Source organism: Sapajus apella, unplaced genomic scaffold (genome assembly GCF_009761245.1).
Source record: "Sapajus apella isolate SASKATOON/1434 unplaced genomic scaffold, GSC_monkey_1.0 scaffold61, whole genome shotgun sequence".
Taxonomy (NCBI): domain Eukaryota; kingdom Metazoa; phylum Chordata; class Mammalia; order Primates; family Cebidae; genus Sapajus; species Sapajus apella.
Genome location: NW_022437001.1, coordinates 12,857,151 through 12,884,547, shown reverse-complemented (window position 1 = coordinate 12,884,547; position 27,397 = coordinate 12,857,151). Strand labels below are relative to the sequence as shown.

At 41.9% G+C, this 27,397-nt stretch overlaps 1 protein-coding gene across 2 annotated transcripts in view; it reads right to left on the bottom strand.

The window, feature by feature from the left end:
* Positions 1 to 27,397, bottom strand: part of MAML3 (mastermind like transcriptional coactivator 3) — a 457,463-nt gene that overhangs the window by 166,952 nt on the left and 263,114 nt on the right. For both annotated transcript variants that reach the window (XM_032246554.1, XM_032246555.1), the window contains exon 2: positions 15,024 to 16,604. In XM_032246554.1, the coding sequence (XP_032102445.1) occupies positions 15,024 to 16,604 (1,581 nt within the window). The remainder of the gene's footprint in view (positions 1 to 15,023; positions 16,605 to 27,397) is intronic.

Below are 27,397 nucleotides of genomic sequence, written 5' to 3'. Positions count from 1 at the left end.
GTTTACAGTCCCTGTCCATACAATTTTCACATATATATGATAATATGTTTCTTCCAGAATCTTTCTATCATCGTATGCTCAATGCCTAGACACCACAGGCACATAAAATATGTTGAATGAATGAAACTGGCTTAAAGGAAAACTGAAGCAACTTACACTCTCCTAGAGGATTAAAAGTGTGAATCACATGATATGATTAACGTTTTTAATTTTAAAAACGCATACAGTACATCCTATGGGTCTGATACTATTCTAAATGCTTAACACAGAATCATCCTAATAACGATATTGATTATCATCCTCCCCTTTTTTTTTCTTTTATTTTTTAATTGTAGAGATGGGATCTCTCTATTTTGCTCAGGCTGGTCCTGAACTCCTGGACTCATGCAATCCTCCCACCTTGGCCTCCTAAAGTGTTGGGATGACAGGTGTGAGCCATCATGCCCAGCTGATCATCCCCATCTTCTAGATGAAAACCTAAAGTACAGAGAGGTTATATAACCCACCCAAGGATCTGCAAGTATTGAAGTGCTAAAGTCAGAATCTGAAGATCTGTTCTGGCTTCAGAGCTGACTCCTGACCTCTACACTCTGCCACCCCCCTACCAAGGCAGCTCCTTAAATGATTCTACCTAACGTCATACCCAGGCAGTTCTCAAGACAGGAGAAGGTGGAAGTAGTGGGAGCCCTGCAAAAACGGAGAGAACTGTGACTGCTCTGCAGTGTTTTGGGGAATTGTGTTTATCTACCAGTTTCTCTCACTAGACCGCCAATTTCACACTCTGACAACTGTCCAATTATTCATGTTCACGTGGAGCTAAGTGGGTTCTTCTCCAGCTGCACACCTTTCTTTCTCAACATAATTAATGAGGCTCATCAAAAACCTAGAAAACAAGCCTGGCGCACCAGCCACTCTTACTGACATGTTAATAGGGGGTCAGGTGCTCCTGACCTCACCACAGGATGTTTATATGGCCCCAGGGCTGCTCACAAATGTTATATGTTGACTATAGGGTGTCATGAACAAGGGCCTTCCTTTCCCAATAAAGCAGATGCACTACACACAAATGGCCATGGAAATCTCTCAAGACAGTGAGCCACATAGATCAGGTAAAGTCTCACAGCATGGGCACAAAGCTGTCTGGGTTGGCTTATCCCAGGCAGAGGGCTCCCTGGCCAGGCGGAGGGCACTGGGAAGCACTAATTCATTCCATTCAGTGAAGGATTACATAGTTTTTAGAAGGCAGGGTAAAGAAGAGGCTCACAAACAGAAAATAAATCATCTCTGGTTTTGCCTGTTACTTTTCTGACCACAGAGCTGATTTTTGTTGTTGTTTTAACTCGCGCTGTTGAACACAGTAGCTACTAGCCACATGTGGCTGTTAAGCACTTGAAATGTGGCTGGTCCAGACAGGGCTGTGCTGTAAGCATAAAAGGCATACAAGATTTCAAACACTTGGTATGAAAAAAAGTATGTAAAATATGCCATTAGTAATCTTTATATTGATGACGTTAACATAATCATATTTTAAATATATTGGGTTAAATACAAATATATTAAGATTAATATTACCAGCTGCTTTTTACCTTGTGTAACATGGCCAATAGAAATTTAAAAGTCAGCTGGGGGCGGTGGCTCACGCCTGTAATCCCAGCACTTTGGGAGCATGAGATGGGTGGATCACGAGGTCAGGAGATCGAGACCATCCTGGCCAACATGGCAAAACGCCGCCTCTACTAAAAATAAAAAAAGTAGCTAGGTATGGTGATGCATGTTTGTAATCCCAGCTACTCGGAAGACTGAGGCAGGAGAATCACTTGAACTTGGGAGTCGGAGGTTGCAGTGAGCCGAGATCGTACCACTGCACTCCAGTCTGGGCAACAGAGCGAGACTCTGTCTCAAAAAAAAAAAAAAGAAAAGAAAAGAAAAGAAATTTAAATATCACATGGTTTGCGTTTTGCACTGGTGGTTTGCATTCTATTTTGATTGGACAGTGCTGCTCTAGGGTTTGGAAACTCTAAACCTGTCACTTCTTTGAGAGGCATGCAAGGGGCAAGTGTCTTTCCAAGTCTTGTCTCTGGGCTTTCTCTGCCACACTAATGAAACTTACTAATGGGTGATACTGAAACTAGCACTCTCCGCCAGGAAGGCTGCAATACACTCAGACTCAAATCGTCTCATATTCCAGGGCCTTCAATAATCCTATTCGCAGGCTTTACAGTACAGGCTCTGCCTGGCCCCAGCAACAGCACACAGTGGCTCTCTGTGGCATGTGTAACTCATTCTTATTACGCTGATCTAAATGCTGGCTCTCGTGTGTAGTGGCTTTTAGGGAATGATCATGTGGACCCAGGCTGCCACTGATGGCTGTGCACTTTGTGCATGGCACAACAGTGTCCCGCAGAGGGTACACAAGGGGTTGCCATCACACCAGGGGTGCCTGCGAGCTGGGGCTGCAGTTCACCTACTCAGAGGCGTTGCCTGAAGTGGACTGCACTCTACACTCGAGGCAATCTCTTTTCTTGTACCCCTGACTAACTTCCACATGGCACTGAAAGTGCTCCTGGCCTAGCAAGCCCATTAAAACATCCTTTGTATGAATTGGCCAGAGCCCAGTGCAGAAAAGCAGCCCAAATAAACTCCCAAACAGCTCAGATGTAAGAAGAGCAATTAGAGAATGCAGGTATGTTTATAAAACCTCCTCTAGGAAATCATGATATTAATAAACAGGAGTTATTAGTTTGGATACAATTTGGGGTCACTATTTACCGCTTACTAAATAAAAACGTATAGGTAAATTGCATAATCTCATGTATCATGTTAACTAATCATGACAATGAATTGGAAATCTAGCTAACATGAAAGACATTTTGATTTTCTATGTGCTAGATCAGCTGCAAACCATTTGCTATCATAAAGAGGATGAATTCTATAGAATCCTGCCCAGTAACCAAAATATAATAGAGTATCTTTGCATAGAAAAGCAGTGTTTTTTCCCCCAAAGAGTATTATAGCCTCTACAAGAGCCCAGAGTTGTATGAATAGTTAATGAACGATGACATAATATACTTTAAAGCTTGGAACTCTAAAGCGTGCTCCATAAGACTATCTTTAGAAAGGGCTCTCTTTGGCCAACAAACCTATGAAAAAATGCTCATCATCACTGGTCATCAGAGAAATGCAAATCAAAACTACATTGAGATACCATCTCACGCCAGTTAGAATGATGATCATTAAAAAAATCTAGAGACAACAGATGCTGGAGAGGATGTGGAGAAATAGGAACACTTTTACACTGTTGGTGGGAGTGTAAATTAGTTCAACCATTGTGGAAGACAGTGTGGCCATTCCTCAAGGACCTAGATATAGAAATTCCATTTGACCCAGCAATCCCATTACTGGGTATATATCCAAAGGATTACAAATCGTTCTACTATAAGGACACGTGCACACGAATGTTCATTGCAGCACTGTTTACAATAGCAAAGACCTGGAATCAACCCAAATGCCCATCGACGATAGACTGTATAGGGAAAATGTGGCACATATACACCATGAAATAGTATGCAGCCATCAAAAACGATGAGTTTGTGTCCTTTGTAGGGACATGGATGAACCTGGAAACCATCATTCTCAGCAAACTGACACAAGAGCAGAAGATCAAACACTACATGTTCTCACTCATAGGCAGGTGTTGAACAATGAGAACACATGGACACAGGGAGGGGAGCACTACATACTTGGGTCTGTTGGGGGGAAATAGGGGAGGGTCAGTGGGGGGTGGGGAGTTGGGAAGAGATAGCATGGGGAGGAATGACAGATACAGGTGATGGGGAGGAAGGCAGCAAATCACACCACCACGTGTGTACTTATGCAACAATCTTGCATGTTCTTCACATGTACCCCAAAACCTAAAATGCAATAAAATAAATTTAAAAAAAAGGGCTCTCTTCAAATATTTGCTAAGACATGATGAAGTAAATCTTTATAATAAAAATATTAAGTAAAAGGAACATATGATAGTCTGTTATTACTCTAAATAATAAAAACAACCACTTTCATGGTGATATGAATTTACTGAAAAATAAACACCTGTAAAAACAAAAAGTTCAACTATAAAACACAGAGTAGCTATTTGTGGCTCAATGTAGCACAAACTTTTTATAAAATAGCCATGAGCTTGCTTCACACCTTTTGCAGAGTGCGGGAAAAGCAGTACCTCCGAAAACAGGAAATATAAACGAGCAGAATAAGATAAATAATAGCAAAGTAAATTACAAGTGTTTAAATTGCTTTTAAACATACTGTAAATAAGATTTGATATTTACATGTATATATGATGTGATTACTATCTTTCAGAAACTGTTATACCATTCTAATATTTAACCTTATGGTCATAAATATTTGCTTCATTTCCCTTTTATCTTGTCATATATTCAAGCACCAAGTTCTGTTACTTCTTCCTTTTAACTCCTGTGTCCAGATAAACGTTCTTACTGTCTCACACTTGAAATAGTAGAAAGTTCTCTAAATGTTCTACCATTCAAATTTCACCTTGCCACTCCCCACCCAAACCCCTCCCCACTCCAGCCTGGCTATAATCCAAGTTGGTCACTGAAGGAATGCCGCTTTGCCACCAGCAGAATGCCTTTCTACCTACCCTCCATCCCTCCAACTCCTACTCATTCTTGGTCTATCTCAAAACTCAGTTGCCCTTTGGAGGCTGCTCCTGTCTTCTCCAGGCTGCACTGACCCTTGTTCTTCTCCCTGCCCGGGATCCTGAATGTAGAATTTAGTAAGGTAGCACTTTCTACTCACTCCCTGACCAGACTGGACATTGCTGGACACTCTAGATTACACTGTTTGGGTATGTTGCTTTGATCCATAATATCAAGACTTTTAGGAGTGCATATACACAGGGGCGATATGAGTGGCCATTTTACAATTTTCTATACCTGTGTCAGACCCTTAGGCTAGTAGGCTCGTGTTGGGAAAAAATAAAGTTGGGCCCGCTCTCTCACCTGTGCGTGCACTGGGCAGGGGCCTAGGGTGTAGCAGAATGCATCTTGAAAGGAAGGGAATCTAAGGCTCTGGAAATGGAATGAAGTTGGGCATCTGGCTGAGGAAACATCTCCGCAGAGCTCAGGAGCACCTGGGAAAGTTGCCTGGATGCCATTCTTGAAGCAACCAAGCATCAGAACATGGAACACAGGGCTGTGGCCTGACCATGTGCCTGACGGCAGTCTTGCTCTGAGGAGAACAGCCACAAGGCCCTATATAAGCCTTGTGTTGCCTTTATTGTGCGTGGCATCCATTCCTTTGCAGTCTGTCTTTCCATAGATCTGAAGGAAAGCAGCCCGGCACTGTAAGGCTGTGCCCTTAAATCATGAGACAGAAAAATGAAAAACAAAACCTCTCTTGGAGACGAAGAAAAATCCCACCCTTTACCACACTGGGAGTGGGCAAGAGGGAGCAGTGGAAGATGAACTACTTCATCCTATTAAGAGAATCAATAGGACAATAAATGCCATATTTAAACATATGCAAATATTTAGCAATGAAATAAACACAGGCTGCTTGAACTGCAGTCTCGGTGTTATCTTACGGACTACTGCTCTATTAGAAAATGGTGGCCGGGTGCAGTGGCTCACACCTGTAATCCCAGCACTCTGGGAGGCTGGGGCAGATGGATTGCCTGAGCTCACAAGTTCACGACCAGCCTGGGCAACACGGTGAAACTCCGTCTCTACTGAAATACAAAAAATTAGCCGGGTGTGGCAGTGCGCGCCTATAGTCCCAGCTACTCGGGAGGCTGAGGCAGGAGAATTGCTTGAATCCAGGAAACGGAGGCTACAGTGAGCTGAGATCACGCCACTGAACTCCAGCCTGGCAACAGAGCGAGACCTCGTCTCAAAAAACAAAAACAAAAACAAAAACTTTCTTCCAGAATACTATTAGAAAGCTCATTCCTTCCCTAAAATGTCTCATTTTCTGCTGCTTTCTCTTAGCCTCATATTTCTAAAACTCTGATAGAATTTCAATTTTGAAAATATGCCAGAAGTATGGAAATAAGGTATTTTACCCATTTATGGTCTGGATTTTGGGGCCCTTCTGCTTGCTGGTTTCCCCTCAGCTGGGAAGGCTTGGATTTAGTCAATGAGGAGTGTTTTGTCCATATTCCACCTTGCACCATTGGGCATGTTCTAAGCGAATCACCCTGTAACAAAGTACCACATTTGACAAGCCCCATGTAAGCACACAGTGCAACTGATTAGCTGAGTGGCCAGGTACTACTAGCTTAGTCAGAGTCATGGAACCTAATTGTTTTAATAGTCCTTGAAGTAAGTCAGTATTGCAAGATTCTGAAAACTCCTCAATAGTTACAGTCACAAAATCTTCTTCCAAAATAGCATGTTGATCATGTTGACACTGTTGTCTTTTTCAATACGTGTATTTGACATATGTAAATTTTGTGTTAACAGAGCACTTTTGGTTTTCTGAAACCCACTCTATTGAAGCCAAAAGTATTAGAAACAATAATGTGAATCCTGCTGTAAAATATAAATTTTAATATTGGACAATTCGATAGTCAACAGAAAGGTGTTGAAAGTCACTGAAGGAACCTCTGGTAGAATGAACACCCACGTTTACCTCAGCTTCCTCCAATGCTCTAGTACAATCACAATAAAGGAATAAAAATGACACAAACATTTAAGAACAAAGAAGATGGGAGATGGCAATAGAACTGAGGGATGTCAACAAAATTTTGGAAGATGAAAATCAGCTGGCTGAGCAGTAAACGACTTAGCAGCTTAGAGAAAGCTGAATCTAATCCTGCAGTAGAAGAAGCCAAAAATCAAGCAAGATGATTCAAGCTAAGCAACGCTAGGAAGACTTAGGAATCAGAGGCACCTTTGAATGCCAGGGTAGACTGGGGTGCAAAAAGGAAAACTGGCTGCAATCCTGTATAATTAAGAACTGGACCAAATACCCTTCCCCAGACAAGAAGAAGGAGGGTGGATTACTCTGCAGAGATGAAACCACGAGACTCTGGGATCCTGGATCCCAGGCCTAGCCAGAGTGGGTTGAGGAGCCATAAGAAAACAGGGAGATTAAGTGAAAGTCTACATAGCACTAAGTAAGATGCGTCTCAGCATGACCACCATTTCTTACCTCCCTACCCTTATTCAGCTCCAGAAAGACAGCATCCAAGTTTACAACCCTCAACCATGAGATGGAAGGCTTTCCTGTCTAGCTTAAGGGAAAACAATCCGTGAACACTGACCCAATGAAATGGGCAGGTTCTAAGGAATCACCCTGTAACAAAGCACCGCATTTGACAAGCCCCATCTAAGCACAGAGAGCAATTAATTAGCTTTATTGTGCATCTCTCCTCAACACATATTTAAGAAAAGCTTTTTTTATGAAAGAAAGAAAAACAAGCATATGCAAAAATATGCTTAGGAGAAACAGAGACAAAGCAGGGACTACAGGAAAGCTTAATTTAATTTTACGTATTTATTTTTTGAAAGGAGTCTCACTCTGTTGCCTAGTCTGCAGTGCAGTGGTGTGATCTCGGCTCACTGCAACCTCTCCCTCCCGGGTTTAAGCAATTCTCCTGCCTCAGCCTCCCAAGTGGCTGTGACTACAGACATACACAACCACGCTTGGCTATTTTTTGTATTTTTAGTAGAGATGGGGTTTCGTCATGTTGGCCAGGCTGGTCTCAACTCAAGTGATCCGCCCACCTCTCCCTCCCAAAGTTCTGGGATTACAGGCATGAGCCACCACTCCTGGCCTGGAAATCTTCATTTTATAATGGTAATTAATAGCCTTGGATTGAAAACAATAAATCAGAGACAAGAAAGAGTCATGGAAATTAAAAATTTGATAAATAAAATGAAATATTTAACATTAGGGTTGGAAGATGAAGTTAAGGAAATCTCAGAGCATAGAGCAAAAGGACAAAAATGTGAAAAATAAAAGACATGAAAATCAGAACAATACAAGAGGTTTAATACAGAACAAACAGAAGCTCCAAAAAGTTAAAAAAGGAGAAAAAAAAGAGAGAAATTACCAAAGAAATAACCTAAGAACATATCCAAGATGTTAAGGGCGCACAATTCCAGATTTTTTTTTAAAAAAGTGCATAGTACTAGATACAGTGAATGAAAAAGAGAGACACCAAGGTGTATCATTATGAAATTTCAGGGATAAAGAAGATTTAAAATGTTATCAGAGTGAAAAAACAGGTTACACACATAGGGTGAGGAATCCAAATGGCCCTGGATTAATAGTCAGAAAGTCAGAGGACCATGAAGAAATGCCTTTAAAATTCTGATTGAATGTGTTTTCTAAACTATAATTCTAGCTGGGCACAGTGGCTCATGCCTCTAATCCCAGCATTTTGGGAGGTGGAGGCAGGTGAATCACCTGCGGTCAGGTGTTTGAGACCAGCCTGGCCAACATGGTAAAACCTGTTTTTACTAAAAATACAAAAGAAGCCAGGTGAGGTGGCTCATGCCTGTAATCCCAGTACTTTGGGAGGCTGAGACGGGCAGATCGTGAGGTCAGGTGTTTAAGACCAGCCTGACCAACATGGTGAAACCCCAACTCTACTAAAAATATAAAAATTAGCCAGGTGTGTTGACATGCACCTGTAGTCCCAGCTACTCAGGAGACTGAGGCAGAAGAATTGCTTGAACCCAGGAGGCAGAGGTTGCAGTAAGCCAAGATTGTGCCACTGTACTCCAGCCTGGGTGCAATATTAGTATATATTCCTTGTAAGCATATATTGTTTTAAAGTGTCAATTAAAAGTCTTCCATTGGCCAGGCGCAGTGGCTCACGCCTGTAATCCCAGCACTTTGGGAGGCCGAGGCGGGCAGATCACGTGGTCAAGAGATCGAGACGATCCTGGCCAACATGGTGCAACCCCGTCTCTACTAAAAATACAAAAATTAGCTTGGCGTGGTGGTGTGTGCCTGTAGTCCCAGCTTCTAAGGAGGCTGAGGCAGGAGAATTGCTTGAACCCAGGAGGCGGAGGTGGCAGTGAGCCGAGTGTGCCACTGCACTCCAGCCTGGGTAACAGAGCAAGACTGTCTTAAAAACACAAACAAGCAAAAATAAATAAATAAATAAATAAAACCCTATAATTCTACATCAGGTAAACTATTAATCAAATATAAAGATAAAGACTTTCTAAAAAATTGCTTCCATAGAAACAATCTCCCATTTACCCTTTTGTAAGAAACTGTGAGGACTTCTGCCAGTTTGAGGGAATAATTCAAGAAAGAAGTGGGATCAAGAAAACAGACGACGCAACACAGAAGCGTGGTGAACCGTTCCAAGAACGATGGTGAAAGACAATTGCAAGACTTCCACTAAGCAGCAGACCAAGAAAACTGCAGGACAGAAGTGGACAGAAGCAACAGGGCAGAGAACTTTGGGAGAGGAGGAAAGAAGGCGGGAGGGAGAGAGGGAAAAGGGAATCAAATGTAAGAACAACTGGGGAGGAAGGCAGCAAACCACACTGCCATGTGTGTACCTATGCAACAATCTTGCATGTTCTTCACATGTACCCCCAAAACCTAAAATGCAATAATAAAAAAAAAGAACAACTATATTATTTGATGAGTTTGATCATATTGAATGTTTTACAGGATCAGAAAAATTTAAGCATGGATCGAAGGTGGGTGCAGAGACAATAAGCATCCCCGCACACCGCCCCCGGTCCCAAAGGGTAATCATAAATTCCAAGGAAAACAAAAAGCTATACAAGTAAGGAACGGAATCATAGTATACTACATGGCTAAACTGTGAAGCACTATGCAAAAATTAGTCATGTAAACATGGACTACCTTTTTAAAATCATGATTTGTAATATAGCTAGTAACACGGAGAGGATGGGAGAAAGACAAAGAGAGACTGAGTGTGAGTGGGGTTGTGTATGCTTGTGAGGAGGCAGTGTAAATAGCTGAATCCCCCCATCTTCTAGAGAATTGAATTCAAAACTTGAGAAACGCAATTTATGGAGATAAATGAAAAGACAACGTACTGCATGGAAGTGGTTGCCTCTGGCAAGCAGAAACTAAGAATGGCATTCGTGAAGCAGGGGACTCCTGTTTCTCATCGAAGGCCCCACAGCAGCATTTGACTTTCTGAACTGTGCGTGTGGATTACTTGGATAAGGTAAACAATATATATATATCGAAGAAACTGAACAAAGGGCTTCTAGGTTCTTAAAGTTAAGGAAAATGTATCTTCCAAGAGATTTCCATGATGGCTATGAATATTGCAGCTCTGTTCTTTCTCTGGAGATTTTATGACTAAAAGCTTGTAATAATATACCACACAGAGCATTCCACAAATTCTGGTAAAATAAAATGGAAAAGGAAAAACACTCTGTAAAATATGAGCACGTGTACTCATTATGATGCACACCGCCACACGTGGAAAACATACGTGTAAAGAATAAAGTAGTAGAGTCATCTATGATGTATCTAGTCCTAAGATTGCAAGTACGAAAAACTAACATCACAGTTTGGAAATGATTCGCTTTCTGCTCTTCCCCACAGGAATTATTCTTGGGCTCTAGGCTGGCCTGTGACTGTCCTTGACCAGCAAGCAGTCTGCTTTTCGTTTACTTCTTTCATAGTTGCTCCATTGTTTTTTGTTTGTCAGACACAGGGATTGCAGTTGCCTTCCCAGCAATGTCACTGTTGTTCTGCTGGTTCAAGATAACTACCTCCTATCAAAGGATTCTTTCTAGACTTGCCTTTTAGCTCTTCTATTTGATCTCAAAAGCGACTCTGTGTTATTTGTGCTAATGCTTTCTCCGCTGGAGCTGATAATCAACTGTAATCATATTTTGGACCCAAACTTTGATAATCGCCATCAAATGTTTTACTGAACTTCCTTATGTTTACGACACAGTGCTAATAATCAGCTAAAGTGTGTGTGTAAGAGAGAAAGAGAGAAGAGAGAGAGATCCGGCCCTTAAGAAACAATAGGATTAGGAAGAAAAAAACCAACAGGAGTGACCAAAGTAGTTCTATTTCATAACAAAAACACATATTAAAAAATTGGAGAACATATATATTTCAAATAGCTAGAAGTGAGGATTTGAAATGTTCCCATTGAATAGAAATAATAAATACTCAGGCGGTTGTGGTGGTTCACGCCTGTAATCCCAGCACTATGGGAGGCTAAGGCAGGAAGATCGCTTGAGTTCAGGAGTTGGAGACTAGCCAGGCCAACATAGTGAGACCTTGTCTCTACTGAAAATTAAAAAAAAAAAAAATTAGCCAGGTATGGTGGCGCACGCCTGTGGTCCCAGCTGCTTGGGGTATGAGATGGGAGGATGGCTTGAGCCCAGGTGTTCAAAGCTGCAGTGAGCTATGATAGTGCCACGATGCTCCGGTCTGGGCGGCAAAGCCAGACCCTGTCTCAGAAAAAGAAAAAAAGAAAGAAAGAATAAATACAATACCCTGACTTGATCATTAAATACCCTGACTTGGTCACTACATATTCTGAGCCCGTAACATAATGTCACATGTACCCCATAAATATGTGTAAATGTTATGTATTAGTTTTTTAAAAGTGAAACTGGTAAGAAGAAAATTAGAGACAATCCGGTTTAGTCCATGATGAATAGAAGTTCTAGAAGGTAAAAAAAAAAAAAAGTAAAGGGAATAAAGAAATAATATAAAAACATATCTCAGAGAAGATTCAAAAACTTATAATAGTAAAAAATATTATTGACACTTTCATTGTCACTAATTTAGCTGAAGTTTTATAGGAATTAGAACATGGTCAAGGGGTGAGGAGAGAGACTGGAAAAGAGATTGAGTGTAGGAGACAGGTTTTAGGACTACTCACTAAAGCAGAAATTCACAACTAACATATGGCAGTGAATAGCCACCAATGACATTGCCTCAATCCAACTGGCAAATCAATTCAACTCAGAATTAAAAAAAAAAAACGAATTAGAGAAGGGTAAACTTTTTTTTAAATAGGAAGTTTCCCTTCCTTAAAAAAGTATTTTCCCACATGGTAGAATTAATACACATGTATGATAGAAAGTTTAGAAAATTCAGTTAAATATAAAGAGGAAAACAATAATCACTCATAATTTTTCCACCCAGAAAGAAATATCATTCCTAATATTTTAGTTATTCAGTATTTTTCCATACATATTAAAAGTCACAATTTGGACTGTAACATATAAACTGTTTTGTGATCTATTTTATTCATATTATAAGCATTTTCATATGATTAGTCATTCATTAATATCATGAATGTCATGTACATTATTTTTCCAAAATGCTTATTTTGGATCAAATTTTTCACTATCATAAGTAACACCATGAGCATACTGTTTGTTCAATCACCTGACGAAAAAGAATAATATGTAAATTTTGAGGAATGGAATTACCAGATAAAACACATTCAAAACTTTGAAATATTTTTTGTTTCTATTTTTGTTTCCTTCTTTTTTGAAATATCCAGGAAGTGAGTGCATTTCTATTCATTTCTGAGAGAGAGAGCATTTTGTACGAGTGCTCCAAATAAGTAAACATCTGTAGAAGACAATTTTCTTGAAATAAATGTGCGTAAAAGGCTTTGCTGCTCAAATCGTTCATTAAAACGAAGTGTTGATCATGGTCATTGTGATCAACAAAGAATAAAGAGTATTTTCTCTAGCAATAGCAGAAAACGAAACTGAACTAAACCTACGTATGATTATATTTTATACAGCACCTGTAATTCTTGTTAGTATTTGTGGAATGGACCCAAATATAATGTAATGAACTATTCTGAAAGCTATGTAAATACTGCTTCACAATCAGATAAAAACATGAAATAAATGGTATGTTTGCAGAAAGATATTCACATGTTTATATATGTATTTTAAAGCTCGTTTCAAACAGTGATAAGTTAATATTTCATTAAAAAGCATGCTTTTACCTGATGAGTTTTTGAGAGGTTAAGAAGTGATTATTCTAATAAGGCCTCACAAAGGAATATTCTGTCCACCCTGAAAATACCTCGTGAGATGGAAGAAGAGAGGAGGAGCATACAGATTTAACCCAGAAAGTCATCACTTCGCTTCTTCACCTGACTGAGTTCTTTCAAAACATGACCTCTGCAGCTACCAGTGTCAGTGACTCATAGTTAGGCAAGCATAAGGACCTGAAAGAAGTCCCCTTAAAATTCATATTCCTGCAAAGACAGGAACTTTGTCCCAAGTTAGCACATTTCGAAAGACATTTAGTGGGGGTGAGGGTGGGTGCATCATTGCACCCACATGTCTGCAGAGCCTGTGAACTAAAATTAATTATTCATCTCTGGTCTGGCTTGAAGGAAATGCTTTACTGTAGTTAGTGTAAAAATAGCGAATGTATAGCACATTTATATTAACAACAGACCATCTGACAGCTTGTGATCTCATAAACCTTCTGACACGCCTGGGCTACCACAAACATCCATGTATATTGCCTATATTTTTGCCTGCTTCAGAACTTATTCTGGAAGTGTATAAAATGCTGTATTTCCCCAATGGTATATATGCTTAATGCAACCAAGACAATGCATCCAAATTCACATTTCAATGATATTTTTCTACCAGCTACTGATTGCAGTCGATGTAAACGAAGTTGTACTTTTATTTATCCAGACAGAATCTTTAGAGCTGGCTGGCATGTGCAGACAAGAAGCCACTGTGAGGTTTGAGGGTTGGAAGGCTGAGAAGGACAAGAATGAAGCCACAGAGCTCAGGCCTGTCTCTGCAGGCCAGCACCACCTCCAGCCCTGCAGCTCCATCAAGCTTGAGGTTTCGGGGGTGAGGTGGGGCACTCCAGGAGCTACAAGATGCAAACAACCAAGTGAGGCAAGATCTGCCTGTGTTATTTCCCAGTGCTTCTAAAGCACCCAATTGTGGACACATATCTGAGCACTAGTTAGAACCTGTTTAGACATGAGGGCCTCTAAAGCAAAGACTTTTCTGCAAATTCTCCAAGTAAAATGCCTATGTCTGCATCCGGGAAGAACTGAGGCCCAGCACAGAAACTGGCAGTAAGAGGATCTCTCTTGAATTCATCCATGTGGGGCAGGTGGAGTTGCTCTAATGGACATTTCCCCACTCTTTCCTTCAGGGTAGAAAAAGTGTTCCATTTAAGGAGCTTTGGCTGTTTGCCACTGGTCAGGATGAAGAGAGTGAAATGCTTGTCAATGACTACTCGCTTCCCAACTGGTTGCTGCCCATTTTTTACCATGCATACTGAGTGCCCGACTTCCCATGAAGGAGGACAGTGGGAAAGTGGAGACTTTATTTTAATACAGCATTAAGATATATTCACCATCAAATTTTCCGGAAATAGAGCTGAATGAATTGAGAGGTTTCATTGCACTCCCAAGTACGGGGATTGAACCAGCTTCTAACTGTTGCCAGTCTGGCAGCAAGTGTTTAAACATTATAAGGGCCTACAAAAATCTACCCTCCACTTCACTGTGAAAATACAGAAAGTTCTCCTATGTTTGAACATCCAGAAGCCAAATTTCCCATTATTCATAATTCAGTAAGACAGCTGAAGGCTGCTCAGGACCTTATAAAACTATTGTAGATAGCCCTGAATGTCCCCCGCTTCCTACCACCCAGAGCCTAGGATTACGTGAGCTGGAAGAGAAGCCACAGAAGTAGTGCCACGTTTGGTGGGGTGACTTCTGTAACTTCCCTCCCTCGGAGTGAGAATTTTATGTAATTCTTATCTGCAGTTGGGAATAAAAGAAATTTGATGATCCCTAGGCATTGAAATACAAAAAAGTTTATCATGCCACACTTTTCCATCTCTTAGGAGAAATGGAAAAAGAACCCTCCAGATCTGGCCACTGCCTACAGAAGTGTAAAGAGGTTTTCTGCAGGCAATGAGACCTCACTACAGCGGAAGCTTGCGGAGCGTCACACATTGACAGTCTGAAATGCACCACCAGAACTGCTGGAAGTGTGTCTCAGTTTCACACTTACCTGACCGTGGGATGGAAGTGCAGCGTAAGCCATGGGCTGATTCATCACTCCTTTGTGCTTCATGAGAAGCATGCGTTTCTGGTCTTCGCTCAGGTGTGCCCTGGGGGCCTGGAGCTGTGGAGGTGGTGCCGGCTGCTGTTGCTGCTGCTGCTGCTGCTGTTGCTGCTGCTGCTGCTGCTGCTGCTGCTGCTGGATGTACGGCATCAAGGGGTTTTTGTTGGGGTTGGCCATTGGTGGTGTCATCCTCTGACTCAAGTCTGCATTGAAATGGGTCAGGGGTTTAGTGTTGCCATAAGTAAGAATATTGTGCTGTTTGTTTAAGGAGTTTGCACCCAAGTTATTTGGCTGCTGATTGATCATAGTCATGTGGTTCTGAGGGAGGTAGTTATTCATTGCTGTCTTCTGCAGGTTGTTTGCCATTGGAGGCACTATAGGGTTTTGGTTGTTAAAGGCTTGGGGGTACATCATTGGGCTATTTGGTTTTTCTGCAGTAAAAGCTGCCCCATATGGACTAGAGGGAGGGCCTAAGGGAGACCAATTTGAAGTCTGATTTGAGTGCTGCTGCTGCTGCTGCTGCTGCTGCTGCTGCTGCTGCTTCTGTTGCATGAGTTTGGCCCTTTGTTGCTGCTGTGCAGCCATCTGTTTGAGCTGCTCTGCTGGAGACATGTCGGAGTTGGGCACAGCCACAGGCCCTGGTGCTGAACCGGCCACTGTCACTGCTGCCGGATTCAGGAGATAACCATTTCCAGGCCGAGGTGGAGCTTGGCCTGGAGTGTGGGCTTGGTTTGGAGTTTGAGGGGACTGGACAGCACAATTTGCTGGTGAGCTGGTGGGGTTTGGAGCTGCGGGAGTGCTGGCAACAGAAGGTAAACTCGTGGCCGTGGAGACAGTAGAAAAGGGAGGACCAGAAGAAGAAGGCCTCGCCTGGGGAGATCCCATGGAGACATGTGCGAAGGGAGAGTGAGAGGGGTCGCTCTTCACGCTCGCACTCTCCTGGGAGAGAGGGGTCTCGGTTGCTGGCTGCGAGAATTCTGGCTCCTTCTTCTCTTCAAAGTCTTCGTTGAACAGGTCCTGTATGTCATCCTCAGGAACCGTGTTGGCCAATTCATCTATTAATTCTTGCCACTCCTGATCATTCAGATTAATGTCTGAGAACAACTTGTTCTGATTGGAAAGAGATGTTTCTGATGTGTCTATGCAAGTAGGGTCATCGAGAGGTTCTTGTTTGAGGTCTTTGCTCTGCAAGATGGTGAAGCTATCCTCCAGGTCACTGCAACCATTGACAGGAAGTTTAATCTCAGGGAGCCTCCCATTCTTACTTAGATCTTCTAGAAGCCCAGGAGTGTGAGTTCCACTGTTCTGCAAGGGCAAAGAAGGCTTCAGGTCAAGTTGGTGAAGAGGAGAAGCTGAAGGCAGTGGCATGTTATTGGGCAAATTGTTGATGGCTTCCATCCCCGCAGAAATGTCCTTTCGAATTCGTTTGCTAGTTGGAGAAAAATTCCCATCACAAGCACCATTCTGCTGGTCTCCATTAAGTGGTGATCGAGCTCCTTCCAACTTCCTTTTCACAGTCTCTTGTAGCTGGAAAAGAAACAGGAAAGAGGATGACTAAACCTCCAAGTCATATTTTACTCTTTAAGGATTGTGATGTGCATTGCTATGAACTAACTTTTAAGTGGTTTACGACACACAGGAAAGAAGTCATACTTACAATTTCGAAATCAGGCAACACTAACACTGCAGTTCAAAGTCTCTGGGAAAAGGTTTTATCTAAAAGCAGAACTCACAGGGCTAAGAGAAAGCAAAAGATTGAAGGGTGGGAAACAAAAGAAAATGGATGCTTAAAGGCAATACTCCTGTCAACAGGGAAGAAAAATCTGTTATTATTTTCTTTCTTTTTTTGTTTTTGAGATGGAGTCTTGCTCTGTTGCCCAGGCTAGAGTGCAGTGGTGCTATTTTGGCTCACTGCGACCTCTGCTTCCCAGGTTCAAGCAATTCTCCTGCCTTAGCCTCCAGAGTAGCTAGGATTACAGACACATGCCACCATGCCTGGATAATTTTTGTATTTTTAGTAGAGACAGGGTTTTACCATGTTGGCTAGGCTGGTCTCGAACTCCTGGCCTCAAGTGATCAACCCGCCTCAGCCTTCCTAAGTGCTGGGATTACAGGTGTGAGCCACCATGAATGCTAGACATGAGACTTGGACCAAAATGTAACATACTTGAGAAAGACATTAGTAACTATCCTAAATTCTTGTCGCAACTTAAATGAGAACATCAAGGAATTAAATCAACATTTAAAAAAAATGCTAAATGATAAACTTCTAAGAATATGGAACTTAACACATGTACTAAATAGCATAGAATTGAAAATTAATGTTTAATGCAATCACAAACTTCCTGTAAATTCTTATGTGACCTCACCTTTCAGGACCTTTTGATTCAGTGGCTCACTCTTTTCTAAAAGCACGTTTCCACTGATTTCCACATTATACTCTTCTCAATTTCCTCCTTTTTCTCCACCAGCTCTTTCTCAATCACTTATGTAGTCTTTCTTTTTCCTAAAGGATGGGATTCTTCAGTGTTTTGCCTTAAGCTGTTTTTCTCCTTCTGCTCACTCTACATTCTTGCTTAGGCAATTTCATCGATTACAAGAACTTCAGCTATCTTCTCTAGGCTGATACCCCTAATAAATGCTTATCTTTCCAGGCTCACAAAACTGGGCTACGTACATTGCTTTGGGGCCGTCGGCCTAGAGAAGATAGTTGAAGCAGGCTCATTGGATTTAGTGCTCAGCTCCACTCAATCCAATGTTCTTCTACTGAATATTTCATGGACATGCAAACCTCAACATGTCTCAACACTGAGCTTATTATCTTCGTTACCCAAACAAAATCCTCATCAGTGTTCCCCATCTCAGTATGTATCCATTTATTCAAGTCAGACACTTGAGCATTTTTCTAGAAACCTCTCATGTCAGCAATCACCAAGTCCTGTGGATTCCACCTCCAAAATATAACTCTAATGTGCCCCCTCACCTCCTTCCACTGTTCCTGTTACTATCCTTGGCTAGGATACCACTATGTCTTACCAGATTGTTGCAGCCATCTTCTAACTGGTCGTTTATGCTTTGCCTCCATTCATTTGCTCTTTTGTCTATGTTGGGGTTTTTTATTGCTGTTGTTGTTGTTGTTTTTGGTTTTTTTTTTTGAGACAGAGTCTTGCTCTTTTGCCAGGCTGGAATGCAGTGGTGCAATCTCAGCCACTGCAACCTCTGCCTCCCAGGTTCAAGTGATCTTCCTGCCTCAGCCTCCCGAGTAGCTGGGACTACAGGCATGCGCCACTATGCCCAGCTAATGTTTGTATGTTTAGTAGAGACGGAGTTTCACCATGTTGGTCAGGATGGTCTTGATCTCTCGACCTTGTGATCCGCCCGCCTCGGCCTCCTAAAGTGCTGGGATTACAAGTGTGAGCCACCATGCTTGGCCCTTGTCTATGTTTGTATTCACTGTTTTGTGCTCCCTTAATCTACTCTTTATAATGCCACCTTTTCCAAAAGATAGAGTGCCTTTCTTGTCTATAACTCTGTAATGACTTCCACTGTCTTTAGGTTAAAGTCTAAACTGACTGTTGCCAAAACCACCTGCCTCCTGCTCATCTTTCCAGGCTCACCTTTTTGCCTCTCTATTCAGCATCTCCTCCCCTCTTCTCCCTTACTGTACATTTTCCATCAACTCCCTTGAAACTCTTTCAGTTCCTTAAAAGTGCTGATATTCTGGTTTCTCTTCAGAGCCTAGAATTCTTTCCCCTTTAAGGTGCTGATTCTCCTCCCGCCTCCAGGGCCTTGTCCACGTTGTTTTGTTTTCCTGGAACATCCTCCCCCTCCCTCTTTTCTTCCCCTGGTTAATAGCGGCTGTTTTTTTCAGGTCAGATCTTAGATTTCACTTACTCTAGGAAGTCTTCTCTTATACCTTCCCACCCCAGCGACGTTAGGTGCTTTCCTTGACCGACTACACTAGGTTGGATGTCCTGAAATAGGTCTTTCCAGGCAGTCTGTACTTCACTACCATACCACAATCAAGAAATTGATGGCTATGATACTTTTCATTAGAATATAAGTTACATGAAGGCAGGGATTCTTTATCATACTTTGGGGCAGTTGTTTAAGTGTCTGTGTGGTGAGCTCCAAGAAGGTTGGAACTGTGGCTGACGTGCTTACTGTGTATCCACAGGGCTGTACCCAGTCATCACGTTCATAGCAGTGGTTAATAAACAACTGCAAACTGAATGAACATCCTCTTGTCTAATTCGTAGGAGCTAAAAGAAGAGTTTGAATCTAAGCAGGAGGCTGCCCCATTGACCATAGGAATGCCTGCCTACATTCCTGGTCATGGGAATGACAGATCTCTTATCCTAGAGTATTATCCACTTAACTGGACTCATTTTAAAAGTCCAGTGAAGAAAAGTCTTGCTAACTCTATGGACTTATCAATTACAAACCTAACTCATCTGTCTGCTGCTTTCCTTTCTCCCAGAAAGGGCCAGTGCACGGGGCTGTGGTGGAAGAACTTGGCCTAGAGTAGCTACTGGGGAGATGCTTGCTGAGTGACAGAGCGGCGACTGGGCTGGGTTTAAAGGGGTTTCAGTAACTTTACACAGTTACAGGCAGAAGGCAGAATGACAGGGTAGGAGAGAGAAGGCACAGTGGTCTTTCCACTCAGGTACTCTCTTATTCTTGGCAAGGTGCTGTGTATTACAGAACCAATGCAAGAGAGGAGCAGGATTCCCTCTGCCCCGGACATCTGAACACTCACATGTGAAACTGCCAGGCTCCAGAGAGCCCCAAGGATAACAAAACCATGGTGGAGATGTGCTAAATTTCAAGAAATGTCTTTTTACTGCTAGGTGCTACTTTCTTAAGTAGATGATTATATTTGCAAAGTAAACAGAGTAGAAAGGGTCTTTGAGAAAAAATCCAGTCTAACCCTTGTTCCCAAATCTTGTATTTTTAATCGCAACATCAAACACAGCCCATAGTCATTGGGTGGACGCCCTCGAACTGCCGAACACAAGGCTCTTCCTAATTGAGATGCACTGGAATTTGACTAAAAAAAAAATACTGGCTCGACTCATCATATTACACAGAAACTGCTAGAAAATGATATTATTTATTGGACAAAGCAAGAAACCATGGTTTTGATCAGAAGTACGGAAGATACTTGAACATAACTCCAAACTTAGAATGGTCAAATATCACAGCGTCAGGGCCTAAAGGAAACAAGGCTTGGGGCTTTTGGTATCTCCTGGAGTGATGTTAACCTTCAAAGCATAAAGATTTGTCTTAACAATGAACTGACTCGATTTTAGAACGTCCAAGTCCATGACTCTGTTCCAGGTCATGTAATGAATGGAGCAGGACAGAGAAGTAAATGAAGCTGCTCTGTTTGTTTCTCTGTAAAATGGTGATGGTCAAGACCATAGAGCCAGGCAAGTCTGGCTGGGACCCCAAGTTTCACCTCTTACTGGCCAAGCGGGCAGCTGGGTGAGGCAGCACAGTGAGAATTCGAGAGACAGGAGCACTGGCTCTGGAGTTAGAATGCTTGAGTTCAAATCCAAGATCCCTACCTAAGAGCGAATACATATCAGTGTTGTCCGGTACTTCAGAAATGTTGGCTATGATACCTTTCATTAGAATATAAGTTACATGAAGGCAGGGATTCTTCCATTTTGTTTACTACTGGGTTTCCAGTAGTTCAGAGTAGACAATAAATACATGTTGAATAAATGAATCCTGGAAAACTTATGTAGCCTCTCCTAAGCCTTGGTGTCCTTCTCTGCGAAGTGGGTCAATAATACTGAGCTCATAGAGTTACCATGAGTCAGAGGTTAAATGAAATCATGAAAGCACTTAGCCTCACACCTGATACCCAGTAAGCACCCACTAAGGCTTAGCTTTACCATTTTCAAAATTCAGTGATACAAATAGTTACAACTGCCACTGAGAAAGGAATGCTTCCTGGATCTTCAAAACACAAATAGGTAGAATATTTCTGTTCTCTAGCCAGCAAAACCCTAATGTTTCCCAAGCATCTGGTGTAGCTTTTTTAATATGAACAACAAAATCAGATTTGCAATTCAAGCCCAAGTCCAAGTGCTAATGCATGCATGTCCTAGATTGCAGAACAGCAGAGGCTAGATCGCTGAGGTTTGAATCAAATGCATTTTCAGCATGCCACCTGATTGGAGCCTCTGAGTGTTTCCTTTTCTCCAGGACCTAAAGTTCTCCACCACACGCTCTTTTAACCCAAATCTTGATTTATATGTTTCATGTATCTGCATTTTGGAATATAAGAAAGACACAATTGAAGATGCTGTGCTATGATATATGTTTTGTTAAGTCCAAAATAGCAGAGCAATCTTAGCATCCCTTCTGTCTGCCTCATCATCCTTTGTTATGTGGAAAGGTGGTCTGGGAGTCTAATTCTCTTTATGTTCCTCATGGGAGACAAAGGGAAATGGGGAGGGAGACACAGAACCAGCTATGTGGCTAAGAAGGCTAATTCACAAGTTCTCTGCTCAGAGAACATGGGAATGGCGGGCTGCACACAGGGAAATGTCCTCATGACCCTCTCCCCAGGCCTCAGGGCAGAGTCTCATCCCAAATAGCCTTATCTTAGGAAGTCCCTTGCCCTTCTGCCTGGCAAAAGTCCGAAGGCTTTTAGTATGACTGCGCCCTTGTGGAAGAATCACAGAAACTCCTTCCTGAGCATCAGCCTCCTTGCTCTTGTATTACTATTATTACACATAAATGTTTTCTCCCATTAAGTGAAGCTGTGGTGCCAGGAGCTGAAATATGCTGTTCATCCAATGCCTATGACAATATGGGCTGCTATCATGTGTCAGTGACTCTGAAGGAAACAATTCCTCTTCCATAATGCCTCCAGTGCAAGTCCCTCATTTACAGTGCAGCTTGATGGCTTGTGTTTCTGTGAAACGTGTGTGTGTGTGTGTGTGTGTGTGTGTGTGTGTGTGTGTGTGGTGAGAGAGAGAGAGAGAGAGAAAGAGGGACAGTGAAACTGACAGACAGAGAGACAGAATGGGGAGTGGGATGTTTGTGCATTATGTCCAAACCAGTAGTAATAAGAATAACTGTGCCTTTGGAATTACAAAGAACTTTCACACAGAATCATGTTTTATCTTCACCGCAAACCTGTGCGGTAGCCCATGTGCTGGCCAGATGGTTCTACAGGAAAAGGGGCAGTGTTTTGGAGAAGATGTGGTGGGTGAGGGTGCAGGACACCCACAGCAAGGAGGAGCATGGCTAAGGTTACCAGGCCTCTGCTGACATAGGGGCCCCCATTCCTAGCAGATTCTTGAGGTGTTCCATGGGCCAGAGTGTCCATAACAAAGAGGTCTTTTATTCCGTTAGACATTTAGCAGTGCCAGCAAGTCAAAGAAACTCTTATTGCCCTGTCCCTGATTTTTGCATGCAGTTGGGCAGGATCAGAGACCTTGGCAATAAAGCTAGTGATGCTACTATTAATAATGAGGACAACCGATCTCTAATGTCCAACCAGTAATCCATCATATTTCTTCTTTCCTGCTCCCAGTGATTCTAAAAGGTCGGTTTTATTACAAACATCTTGCAGAGGCATCGTTGGTTAAGTAGCCTGTCTGAAATTACAGAACTCGGGGCTGGGCAGAAGATGGCTGAACCCAAGATTCAAATTCAAACTCGGGTCTGATTCCTCCACAAGCCACACCGCTCCCTCATCCAGGACTGGACGAAGCACAGTCATGCCCTCATCAATGGCATGGGATTCTGATGCCAACTGTGATACACTCTCTCAGATCATGCTTTCAGGGATCTTCCTTGATTCAGCCTCTCCCCACCACTCATACCCAATTAAGCCTCAAGAACTATCCATTCTATGAATTTTAGTCTCATCTTTTGCCCCCAATGCCACTACCTCATTCGGAGCCTCAACATTTCTCTCATGAATTTCTGCAGCAGCTCCTGATCAGCCTCAGTATTTCCACATCCAACCCATTCTCTGCATCGTGGCTGTGGTTTTCTGTACACATTGTGAATCTGACCATGCCCGTTCTTCACTTTAAGCTTTTCTAAAGCTGTCCACCATCTTCAGCATCATTCAGGTCTGGCACACCTGGATCCTGATCCCACTAAACTCTCCAGGCTTAGCCATTACTTCTAATCTTCCCCCACTTACCCCGCAGCCCCACTCAACTCCAAACTTTCAGCTATACTTAATTATTTGCAGTTCCCAGGACACACTACGTTTGTTTTCTCTCTTTCTGAGCCTTTGCATATTTTACACTTACCCAGCTTCTTCACCTGACCAATTCTATGTGTCCTTCACAATTCAGTTTAGACATTACCTACTCTGCAGTTCTCTTGACAGCCATTACCTACAACTTCTGATGTTGGTTAAGAGACCCTCCATGTGCTCCCAGGACATTCTAATTCATATCACACTATAACTATTTTCCTTCATGGATGAACGAATGAATGCTAAAAAGAGCTCTCAAATAACCACAATGAGTTGATGTAATTGATCCCCAAAGCAGGCTCTTGAAAATGTTGGACTGCACAGTGTACTCAGAATAAACATGCTCTTTCTTTTGGTTAGTTTAAGATACTGAAAATGGACCATCTCCTTCTTAATATTTTTGAGGACTCTAAGGGTCCAGGGAATTCCTGATGAGAACTGCTAGAGAACATATGAAGTGATCTGTGGAAAAGAATGGAAACTGAAATCCAGAGACTTTAAGTGACATTACCATGGTCACATGTTTTCACATTATGTGAACCCCAAATGCTGCATATTTTCAGACTTGAGTTTTAAATGTCCATACAAAGGCTTCAAGTCGTTCCCACCCACTATAACACCCTCTTCAACCAAAAGTGTGAGTGAGCTCCCTTGACCAGCTGGTAGAGACACAACTCTTTCCCAAGGCTTGAAGATGAGAGAGAGTCTTAGCTTGCAGATGCTATAACTAATTTAGAGGCTCAAAGAGAACATTTTGGTCATTTTGATCTGTTCTGGTCAAACTAGAAAATGATTCGCTAGAATCAATTTTCACATGCTTATTCTCTTTCCATTCTACCAGCAGATAATAAGCCTATGAACACATGGATGAATTTGACTTGCTTATTTAATGAATGACCCAGAATACTCATGTGTTAGATATTTTAATTAGTAGAATATAAATAGTGTACAAAACACTTCCAGAACTGTCTTCTAGATTTAAGTGACCTTAGAAAGGCTCTTGAGATTTATTCAGAGGTTTGATTTTCTTCAGTAATTTTCTAACTTTAATGTGACCTGAGAAGCTGTTAAAAATGCAGATTTCTTGGTCCCACCTCCATAGTTTCTGATTAAGTAGCCCACAACGGGGCCCAGATTGGGGCACAAGATGAGGGCACAGGTATCTAAAGAAACTGAATAAAGACCTGATTCTTCTGGGGCAGCTGGTCTAGGATTCCCCAGCTTATAGAAATCCTGTTCTGGATTATTAATTCTGTTGTACTCTGACACTGTGAGGTTGGTGGTGTGACTTTTTTAAACCCAATCTCACTACAAAATGTTCCTGAGTTGCTTGGTGATGCTCTAGGGTTCTCATACACAGAACTGAGAAACAGCACTCTTGATGGGGCTGTTGCAAACCTCAGGGGATTCTCAATGCTGCAGAAGCTTGCTGGATTTCTAGAACACTTTTCATAAAAAATGTGTATTTTTAAAACATTTTGGGTTTCTCTGAGCTCAGTAATATCCTTGACCATTTCCCCCTCCACATTATATACTTCCCTTTACTTTCATTCAGTGAACTGAGGGGTGCTCTGTGTCTGTGTGCTGGGCTCTATGCCAGATGCCAAAGGCTCAACTCGCTCCCCAGAGCAAATCCCGTGCCAGAAAGTGACCACATGCCACACATGCGTTGACATATGTGCAGGGCAGAGTAACAGGAAAAGGAAAAGAAAAAGAAAAATCTTACTACAACTCCCGAAGCCTCCCTTGGCAACCTTATACACTCCTAACATTACTTTAAAGAGAAAACAACTTCACCCTCTATTGAGTAAATGAATTTGAATATGAATTTTAAAATTATGTATAGAATCTGTTTATATTACATATAATATTGCCGTAAGAGCCAAGTGTTCAAAACTTCTATTTTCGACCATCCCAGAATGTGGCTTCCCTGCACCTGGCCAGTGGGAAATGCTGGATCTCTAGAGGGGATGCCAGCCGTAAGCAGTTAAAAATCTCCTTTCTGAAATCCTCCAGGATGAAAAGGATCCTCTTTAAAGGGGCCTCCCTGCCTTAGCAGGCATCTGAAATAACAGCTGAAGAGCCCCAGAGGACTATGGGGGCACTGCAGAACCCCCAGCCCAGGGGGAGAGAACCACTCAAAACATTTTGAGGTACTTGGAGGTTATTTTTAGAAATGACCATGATCTTCTTTCTTTCTGCCATGGGTCACATTTAAAACTCTATTCCCAAGATGTCTTGGAAGTACACAAGGCTGATGGTGCCTCTTTTCAATGTTTGGAACATGAATCCTCACCCAATTCCAGCTGTAAGTGCTAAAACAATATCCTTATTTGGTTATTCTTTAAATCTTTTTTGGGGGTCTGGCTGAATTTTTAGGTATTTTTTTATCCTTTAATTACGCTTAAACATGTAATAAGTACCAACTGAATGCACAACAACATATTGGAAATGGATCGTAAAACATCAGGAGTACTAGCAGACAAATCCTTCCATATTTAAGTTCCAAGATCCCCTCAAATCTCCGAATTTGCAAATACATAAATGTTTGTACAGGCTCCTGGCTTTATCCCAATGGAATGAATAAATTATATTTTCATCACAAGTCACATGAATCCTGTGTACTCTTTGCATCTGAAGTTATAAAGTTTTTCACAAACTCTATACATGCACTTTAAACTGGTGTTAACAAAATTATCAACTATTCATTCAAAACAAGACTGTTATCTTTGCAAATGTTAAGGTCATATGATTTTCACATCTTCTCACATAGTTTTCAGTAGAAGGCTCTAAACGTCTAAGTTTTTATCAGAGAAGTTGACCTGCTGCTTACTGTTTCCGTATATTATTGTCAAACAATATTCTAATTGACGGAGAGCTAACCATGTGCCAGGCATTGAGCTACGTGCTTTACACATCTTACCTCGATTAATCCTCACAATAACCTAATGGACAGGAATGGGTTCAGAGAGGACAAGTAATTTGTCCTAGGGCACACAGCATAGCCCTACTCAGTTGTGCCTGCCTCTCAAATCTATGTTCTCACCTACTTTGCTATTTTGCATCTCATGTCTTCTTTCCCAATCAAACTGCAGCAAACCTGCTTAGAAATTCTGAGAAAATGTTTTAGACACCTGTGTCATGATGCTCTAAAGGGGATGTGTTCATGTCTTTGAGTCAGATCTGGCTGATTCACAGAAAAGCCTTGTGCTTCCTCTACAAGGAAAGATGTCACTCTGTAAATTTAGCATGTGTTTGAGAAGAGGTGATAGCTGCAGCCCTGAAAACTTCAGAAGAGAGCAAATGTGTGTATCCCAGCAGTAGCTTCCTTCACTCGCTAGCCTTGTGCAGGAAAAGCTCCACTGAGACTGGTAGTTGCCCTCAGAATTCCACGGTCTGAACCCTGTACTGCCCTGTTGTTTCACATACATAAATACACACACATATTGCATTACACTTATTTCTAAGGACAAGAAACAATATCCTTAGGAATATCTCCTGATAATCTCCTCCTAGAAGTCATGAATACATTTTCTATTCAAACATGCTTGTATACATGACCTTGCCTCACAATCTGAAATTCCTAATGGGATTTTATTTAGAGCTGTAAAGAAATGCCGGTAAAGGAGGCTGCTGAGGAAGAAGGGAAGGCTTTCCTCCCCATAAGGGAGGAAGATGGCAAATGAAAAGATCAGATCTTATCTGCATCAAGCACAGCTGGAGACTTACACCAACAACGCAGACCAAAGAATAGGCATGTTAGAACTAAGTGTGAGGTTTCGATTTATTTATTTTCTGGGAGGAGGGAGGCGGGAAGGAGCCATATTTCAGGGAGGCTGAGTACTTTTCTCTCCCTTGGGGAGGATTCAACAATCTTTTTATTTCATTGTTTACTTAAAATGTCCTTTCTTTTCAATAAGAAATTCTCATTTTTGTTTTCAGCCCTTCCAAAGGACTGTTTTCCTCAATGCCACTGAAGTTGTGCAGCAGCTTAGCAGATGCAAACAGCCAGAGTGCCCAGACCTGACACTGCTTTTGAATGAAATCCCGGCACATGGTTTATCTCCCTTTGGAAAACAAAAGT